Source organism: Coffea arabica, chromosome 5c, assembly GCF_036785885.1.
Source record: "Coffea arabica cultivar ET-39 chromosome 5c, Coffea Arabica ET-39 HiFi, whole genome shotgun sequence".
Lineage (NCBI taxonomy): Eukaryota > Viridiplantae > Streptophyta > Magnoliopsida > Gentianales > Rubiaceae > Coffea > Coffea arabica.
Genome location: NC_092319.1, coordinates 47,097,052 through 47,105,195, shown reverse-complemented (window position 1 = coordinate 47,105,195; position 8,144 = coordinate 47,097,052). Strand labels below are relative to the sequence as shown.

Below are 8,144 nucleotides of genomic sequence, written 5' to 3'. Positions count from 1 at the left end.
TCGAAGCTTTAAAACTCCAAATATGAATTTGATATGCTTAGTCAGAGAAATTATTACTATTAATTTTTTTTATAGCATCACAAGTAATCTATAATATCGGAATATTAAATTTAAAAAAGGAAGAAATTTAAATTCCAAAAAAAAAAAAATAATAGAATGAAAATATGACAAGACTTATTAGTATTGTTATTCTTCCAGCCCAAGCCCAAAATTACGAACAGCAATCGTTTGACTAAAGCAGTTTACTGGACCTCAGCTAGCCCACTCGAAGGACTCTTCATCTTCTCTTCTGATAAAACTCCTTTATCTAGGGCTTTGTCGGACAAACCTTAACCCTCTCGGAGCTTTGGAAGCTTCGGTTATGGCGAAGAACAGGAACAAGAAGAAGAAATTGAAAAATGGCTCAGCCCCGATGGACCTCACCTCTGATGAGCAAGTATTCCATGTCCCTCAAGGTTTGTATTCTTTGGCAATTAAAAAAGCTTTAGACTTTTTAGCTGCCCATGATAAATTCTCATAGTACTTTTTCTGACATTTGTTTTTAAATGTGTATTTGGAACTGTTTAGCAATGGATACTTCAGAGCCGGGAGCTTCCAGAACATCTATTGGTGGGCCACATAGGTCAGCTGAATTTCCTCCTTTTTTTTACGATTATTATTTGGAAACGCAAATTTATGTAGTGATTCCTGTTTATTTTTGTTTGATACGTGAGTTGGAAAAAGCCAAGGTTCAAATCTTGAATCGGGTTTGGCTTGGCTTGATTGGTGAATTCCGTGCTGAAAAGAGAAAAGTTCAATCTTGATTGAGATATTTGAAAAAATTAATCTCCAATTCTGCCTGCCCTGAAGCGTTAATCATGCTTCTGGGGAAAGAGCTAGTAAGGGGATGGGAGGAGAAAGGAAAGTGAAAGTAATTATAATAATCATCGTCCAAGGCTAAACACTACATTATTGGTAACTTGGAGTTGGAAAAAGATTGCAAACGTTAATTTTTGTTGCTGAGTTTTATGCATTCTTGAAAGTGGAAATCATGTTCCGGCCGGGTTAAAGTAAGTCCAGCCTATTGTGGATTACAAGCATTAATTTTTTGACCGAGTTTTGTGCTGAATTTGTGCCTTGTTTGTTGAGTGTCTTTGCTTCTGGAACCAGTTTGGCAAATAGTGCTGCGGGCTGTTGTTCATTTGTGTTCTGACATCTGCTACGTGCAATATGTTTGTCTGCAGAAGTTTCTTTGTTTGAGCTATTAAACCTTTTTGATCGTTATCGAACATATGCGCAATATGCTTGTCTATGGAAGTTTCTTTGTTTCGCATCCTGATTTCTTTTATTTATTTATATATATATATATATATATATATATTTTTAAATGTAGGGTGGTATATGTACTTGCGGTTGTCTTCTAGAATTCCAATTTGGAGTCTTGGACACTACAGTAACCACATGACAAAGAATGACAATCGATCCCTTTCTTCTGTTTTTCTTTCTCAAATTTCATTGCCTTTTTTGCTTATCTTTTTTACCTCTCACCAGGGGAAACAAAATATTATGCAATTTGTGCTTAGCTTAGCAAAGTCTGATTGTGAGGACTTGGGAGCTTGTATGTGCGTGTATATTTTCTCTAATGCACTTCCAACGTGGCTCTTTTTACCCTTTCTGATCATCTGTCGATGTCTATGCAGGAAGGCTAAGGGCGTCCAAATGAAGCGAACAAAGAATGTCCGGAAGATGAAAGCTATTGCAAAAGCTGTATCTAAGAATGAGCAATCGGAACAGAAAATCTCGAAGAATGAAAGCAAGATAACTAGAATCCAATCTGCCAAAAAGCTATATGATTGAATTATTTTGTCTTGAATTCTCATACAAAGAGTTCATCAACTTCAGTATAGGTGCAGTGTGTAGCAGTAATATATGTGGTATTATTACAGTTTCTATAATCACATCTGATTTCTATGCCTCTGTAACTCTGTCATGCCTTCTCGCCCTACTTATGCTGTGCTGAATGTGGGAGTTGGCATTTTGAAAATGCCATGCCAAAAGTGGATGAGAGCATCGGTCGAATGAACTTCTGCCTTCTGGTCTGGTAAATTGAAGTATGCAACGAACATGAGGCAGTAAGAATAATGCTCGAGAGCCGAAAGGTCCTGGATGTTCTTTATATCTTCAGGTTATGGGTACTTGTTCGCCTCAGCCAACTAGTCGCGGTTGGCTTTGGCATTTCGTGTATAGAAAATAGAGACTTTTCTAGACAATTATAAAAGAAAATGAAAAGGTTGTTTCTTTCTATGGAAAGAATGTTCTTCAAGTGCCTCTTCCCTTCAAATTTCTCTGCACACCAAGTGCTTAATTTACCAAAAGAGTCAACTTTCAGTTCAGATATGGTGGAAAAATATTGAAGCAGTTGGAAGTCATTTTAACAGCATTTTCCAACGTAGCAGAAATCGTAGCATTCGCTGGACTGGTGGGAGGATTGACCCTGTCTTTGTGCGCGCGCCCTTGTGTCGGTCTACATTATTGCGTCTGGCGAGCAAAGTGCAAACGTCCAAATTGAAACTCAACCCCAAAAGGGGAAAAAAAACATTAACATTAAAATCAGGAAACATGCATAACACCTAATTGATTTATAATTTTTTTTTTTTTTTTGTCGACACAGGGGTGTCCGGGTCAAGACCCGAAGGTGGCCCGACTAATCCCCTGCGGCCCGAGAGGAGAGGCCCCATCCCCCCGAACACGGTAACCCCGCACGACTCGAACCCTGGCAAGCGCTCCTAAGGAGGCGTGCGCTGCCAGACGAGCTGCCCAGGAGGGGCTACCTAATTGATTTATAAGATGATCTGAAAAGTTACCAATGCCCAGTTGTGTAGTTATTGGTTACACCGTATAACTATATTAATTAGCTTATATATGTGTGTCTATATATATATATATATATATATAAACTCTGACAAGTGTACAGATGATAGAAGTAGCTCGGATTTGGAGCAGAACAGTCAACAGAGAAATTGTTCGAACTGATTTGTGCATTTTGTACAAAGATGTAACTCAATTTACACATGATGTAATTTACTTTGTACAACGTATAACTATATAATATAAAATTTTGTGAATTTTACATATGATGTGAAAAATAATGTACAATATGAAATCTAAATATTATATATTTTTTTGTTAAATTGTGACCATTAATCTTTCGGAACGCTTGCTTCCTGTGCTTGCCCCAAATCCCTAGTAGCTATTCATTAACTTTTCTCCAGCAGACTCTGATTCATCAATTCATTAGTGGTATGTACTGTTGTATTGCACTGACTCTGAGACGCCAACAACAACACATAAACCAGTGCTTTTAATTTATTATCAATACTTACCAAATTGAATGAAGAGGCATTTATGTTTCAACTATATACACTTTCTCCAGCACCTAGTAAGTGTGTTCGGATAAGAAATGATTTGAAATAATATTTTGAAAGAATTACGGCCGTATAATTTTTTTTTATATGATGCATGCATGTGAGATAAATAAATTAATAAAAAAATAAAAAAAATTGTTGTAAAATGTTGTTTCAGCAGGACAGACGAGAGAATTTCAAACCTTAAAAGTTTGGGTTGTACTGGATTTATGCTGACTCATTACTCACGAAATCTAGTAAAAATCTCACGCTCCTACTAAGTAGAGCTACTAATTGCATTTGCGGAAACTGAAGAGAAGGAACTTCCGTATTGATATCTCCCCGACTCACTTCCTAACCGTCCTTTTCTTTCTTGATGTGTGAACACTACAGTCCTCTGACACCACCAGAAAAATCACATCACCTCCCTTTGGCCTTGATTTCCTTCTTCTTCTTTATTTTCTTCTAGGGTTTCTTCTTGAAAGCTGAAATGGGTTCTACTTCAACATCATCATCTTCAAAGATTTCTTGCTTTCAATGTGAAGAGACCAGCTCCAGCTTTGACCATTTCAGAAATGGTTGGCGCCTTCGCAGTGGCGAGTTTGCTCAGCTCTGCCCCCGCTGCGCGTACTCTTTTCCACTTCCTGACAATTTACAGAAACACCTGCATGAATGAATGAATTCACATTGGTTTTACCTTCAATTTTAAGTTTTCTTGAAGATGTTAAAATTGAAGCCCGTTGATATTTTCGGGCTTGGGTTCTGTGAAGTTCTTTTGTTGTTGAGAGCTTTTGCCGTTTGAAATTGTGAACATTTTATTTTTGCTGCAAATATTTACCCCTCTCACTCAATTCTTGAAATTTCTGGTTTTGACATGTGTTTGTCGTTTGTTAGTACTGTTTTGTGATTTTTCTTGCTTCCTAAGCAATCTCTAAATTATTGGGTGCGTGATTCTAGATTTCTTCCTTTTTTTATTTTTTTGCCTTTCATTCTAAGTTTCGTGTAATGCCTTTGATTGTATTCATTTGCATAACTGGGGTTTTGATTTTGGAATTTTAATTTCAAAGCAAAAATTTAGGAGGGGTGGGCTGGGGGACTGTGAAGTGTGAACCAATTGTACATGGCGAGTGTAAAGTTTGTCTGATTCACGTTTTAGTCCCCTAAATTGCATGCTAATGACAATGCTGGTCACATATTTAGTACAATTTGGAAAATAGGCTATGTTGATCAAAAAGTGGAATGAGCTGATAGCTGGGTGATTTTTTCTGCTAAAAGTATAAGCCAAAGATAAAATATGTGCAAGTTCCAATGTATATGAGCTCGAAGCTAGGAGGTAATTTTTGCTGGATTAGCCTTTATACGAGTACATGATTGAAACATTAATTCTTTACCCGATATCTGATCTGATGTAATACCTTGATTGCATATTTCACAAAATTCGTGTTTTACTTTGTAATTAAGAAGACGCTAATGTGTATTATGTGGTGAAGCTTACTTACCATGATTAACATGATTTATCTCCTGATACCTTGTTTTAAGTTTCCTGGAACTGATTTAGTTGTGTAGCACATGCAGTTCCTTCTTTAGGTATTGTAATCAGGTTTAACATACGACATTGTTATTTTGTAGTTCCATTTATGAGGAAGGAAAGTTCTGTGAGGCTTTCCACTCAAATGATGATGGTTGGAGGGATTGTGAATCTTGTGGTAAGGTAAGGAACTTTTGTTTGAACTTTGAATATATGTGGTTCATGGATGTCGCATCATTTTCTTTCAGAATCATATTTTTCAGATGTGTCGACCACCCTTATAATTGCAACAAGTGTTCCAGTGTGATTTTTGATATACTGTTTGGAGGCTAAAGTCAAAATCAATGTGTGTCAAATTTGTCCAAAAACTTACTTAACAGTATTTTGTTTTCTATGGAAGGTTTTTCCAAATTTTTTTCCCAAATTGCAACTCATTCACGGGCAAATAATAAAATAGTTGTGGAAAGCCTTTTTATAAGTACATTTTGATTGATTGAGAGACACTAAAGACTAGGCCCTAAAGTCAATCTTTTTTTTGTGCAGTTGGTCCATTGTGGATGTATTGTCTCATTTAATGCGTATTTGCTGTTGGATTTTGGTGGCGTAATCTGCATGGAGTGCTCAAGGATTAATTTTGCTCTGGTAAGAGGGGGACTATTTTGACCTCTTGATGTCTTTCTAAATTCATTTATGTGACAAATTTGTCCTTGGCAAGTTCTTCGTTCTAGATTGTCACACTTTATGTTCAGTGTGTCTGTCTATGGTACCCATGGTTGGGATTAATGTATTCAGCAGATCCTCCTGCCTCGGCAGAATGGCTTGTTGGTTTCCGAAATGAAATAGCATGACAGAGGAAATTATTGTGAGTCACATTCATATTACATTAACAATCTTGCCTGCATAAGGTGGTACAATGCTAAGCTGAATTTTAGTTGAGTATAAATTTGGATATTAATTTATCAAGACCAATCTTAGACAATGTTAATCATGAACCTTTTGGCCCCTGATAGTCATTTTCAGTTATTTTGACTTGTGAAAATTAGGATAGATGACTCCCAAAGTGCTCCATCTAAATTCTACTGATTTTGAAGTTTACATTTTAGGCACGAAGCAGATGCCTGTTTCTTGAAGGTCAGCCAGATATCACCAGGCAAACTGTCATAGAGCCTCAATACCGGCCTCGCAGCAGTGAGGTGGAAGTGCAACAGATATCCAGAAAGTATCCTGTTATATTTTACCTGTTTTTCTGTTGAGAGTACTTCACCAAAGAAATCTAGCTATACAACTTCGTGATTTATTTTTCTTTTTTTTGCCTTGAACTGAAGGATGCTGTTCAGCTTTTCTTGTTGTAAGCCTAGTTAGAACTTCTAAAGTCAATTGTCTTGTTGGCATACAATATAAATGAAATGAATTGTCTTTTCAGTTTTAGTTGTTACTGGGTTGTATTGAGTCCTTGTTTCTAATGTAATTACTAGTATTGTACTTTTCCTTGACAAAGTTTTAGTTTTGATTGTGTGGTCACTCCTTTATTTGAGAAACTGCTATCTGCTACTGATGCTGACCTGAAACTTGCACGCCTCATAATACCAAAGAAATGTGCAGAGGTGAGTTTGTGGAATTCAACTGTGTAGTGTTGGTGGTGAATACATGTTTCTCATCTGTTGACTATTTGTTGCTTTATGAATAAATTCTTCATGAAGGTTTGTGATCATCATATGATATTGTCATTATGTTAATGGAAGCTTATAATCCTCCAGGCTTTCTTCCCAGATATTTCTGAGCCACGTGGATTTCTCCTCAAAATCCAGGATACAGAAGGCATGGATTGGGATTTTAACTATCGTTATTGGATCAATGGTGGCAGTAAGATGTATATCCTGGAGGGGCTTAGAGACTTTATGATTTCAAAGAGATGGCAAGCAGGGGATACTGGTCAGTTTCCTATCTCCTAAGGTTAAATGGCTTTTGATGACTCAGTGGTTTATAGTTACAAGGAAAAAGGTTATAACCAATTTCTATTATTCAATTAAACAGATCATACTTGACAGTTCTGTGGTCAAGGTAGGATAGTGGTTTCCAGTCCAATGAACATTCAAAAGGGAAGGTCTCAATAACCAATGTTTCAGGGTTTTAACTTCATTTTCACATTGTATTGTGGCGATGTCCTCCTGTGTAGTTTGTAAAAGGGCCAAGTTCATGTGTAGCTTTTGCATGCATAGGTCCTTAAAGAGGAAATAGTGATTGTCTTTCCAGGAGGTACCCATCAGTTGCTGCCAACACTAGGAGTGTCACAAGACAAGATTACCCTGTCAGATTACCCGAGCAACATGGAGCTGTAAACGTGCTCTTTAGGACCCAAGATTATGAAAATTAAAGTTTTGAAGGTTTATTGTTTTTTTTTTCAGCACATGATGTATCATGAATTTGAAACTTTTTTCCCTGACAATGTTTAAATTGATGTGTTCTGACAGTCACATTTTATAGAGTAGAACCAGGTGGAAAGTTGGTAATTGGACTAAGGAAAACTTCTTCTCTGTAACCACCAAATGAGGTATGGCATTCAAAGTTATTTTGATTTGTATACTTAGGTTGCATTTGTATGGTGCAGGGTCGAGCTCATAAGAACACTGTTACTCTTTTCATTTAGTTTGCTTTGCAGTTCTAACCATTTCAGTATGGTGATTCTAAAGAGAGCGAGAGGGGGAAATAAGAATTCTGAAAATACGGGAAAACTTGAAGAATACTGATTTATCAGAAAAAAGCAAAAGACAGTTCACCTTAAGGATTCCAAACTTTAGGAAGGATGTGGTTTTTGTAGACTATCATATGACTTCCTTATCAAAGAACATCAGAATATGCTATTAAATTGCATAATATGATTCTTTGTGGATTGCGAAAAAGGGAACGAGTTGTGATGCTTCAGTGAGATAAATGCAGACCGGAGTCTTTAGAATGATCATAGACCTTTCCGAACCACACAAAAGCGTGCGAAGAGACAGATACCACCACATACACAGAAGAAAAACATCATAAAATGGCTTAACATAATGTCAACTTTCTTGCTCTTGTCTGTCGATTTTTTAATACAACTTCTCTCGTTTACTATCCCCAAGATATGCATTTTCTATCTGTTTTCGGCTTGTTCAAAGTTTACAGATTTAGTTTATGACAGACATGCATATGGTCCAAGTCTTAATTCAGTCTTCTGAGTTTATTTTATCATATATTTATTC

The 8,144-nt window shown here is 36.7% G+C and overlaps 2 protein-coding genes across 17 annotated transcripts in view; both read left to right on the top strand.

The window, feature by feature from the left end:
• The first annotated feature begins 214 nt into the window (after positions 1–214).
• Positions 215–1,954, top strand: LOC140007853 (uncharacterized). The gene is made up of 3 exons (XM_072051365.1): positions 215–455; positions 568–622; positions 1,680–1,954. The coding sequence occupies exons 1-3, from the start codon at positions 362–364 to the stop codon at positions 1,834–1,836; spliced, it is 306 nt and encodes a 101-aa protein (XP_071907466.1). The 5' UTR covers positions 215–361; the 3' UTR covers positions 1,837–1,954.
• A 1,651-nt stretch (positions 1,955–3,605) lies between these two features.
• Positions 3,606–8,144, top strand: part of LOC113688218 (B3 domain-containing transcription repressor VAL1) — a 5,036-nt gene continuing 497 nt past the window's right edge. Inside the window, exons 1-8 of one of the 16 annotated variants that reach the window (XR_011815309.1) lie at positions 3,607–4,010; positions 5,013–5,094; positions 5,455–5,553; positions 6,015–6,130; positions 6,416–6,515; positions 6,669–6,843; positions 6,946–7,295; positions 7,396–8,144. The exon at positions 7,396–8,144 is cut by the window's right edge and continues 497 nt beyond it. Coding sequence is in view for 11 of the 16 variants with exons in the window: in XM_027205971.2 (XP_027061772.2) it covers positions 3,874–4,010; positions 5,013–5,094; positions 5,455–5,553; positions 6,015–6,130; positions 6,416–6,515; positions 6,669–6,843; positions 7,383–7,450 (777 nt within the window). In the remaining 5 variants the exon portion in view is untranslated. Of the gene's footprint in view, positions 4,011–5,012; positions 5,095–5,454; positions 5,554–6,014; positions 6,131–6,415; positions 6,516–6,668; positions 6,844–6,945 lie in introns of all 16 variants that reach the window. The other 15 variants (XR_011815308.1, XR_003447897.2, XM_072051362.1 and 12 more) reach the window with 15 other exon arrangements.

Bases quoted from the DNA above. Each gene is read 5' to 3' on its own strand.
- LOC140007853 (XM_072051365.1), top strand. From the start codon at position 362: ATGGCGAAGAACAGGAACAAGAAGAAGAAATTGAAAAATGGCTCAGCC. The intron at 456-567 runs GTTTGTATTCTT...GGAACTGTTTAG, and splicing joins AGTATTCCATGTCCCTCAAG to CAATGGATACTTCAGAGCCG. The intron at 623-1,679 runs GTCAGCTGAATT...ATGTCTATGCAG, and splicing joins TCTATTGGTGGGCCACATAG to GAAGGCTAAGGGCGTCCAAA.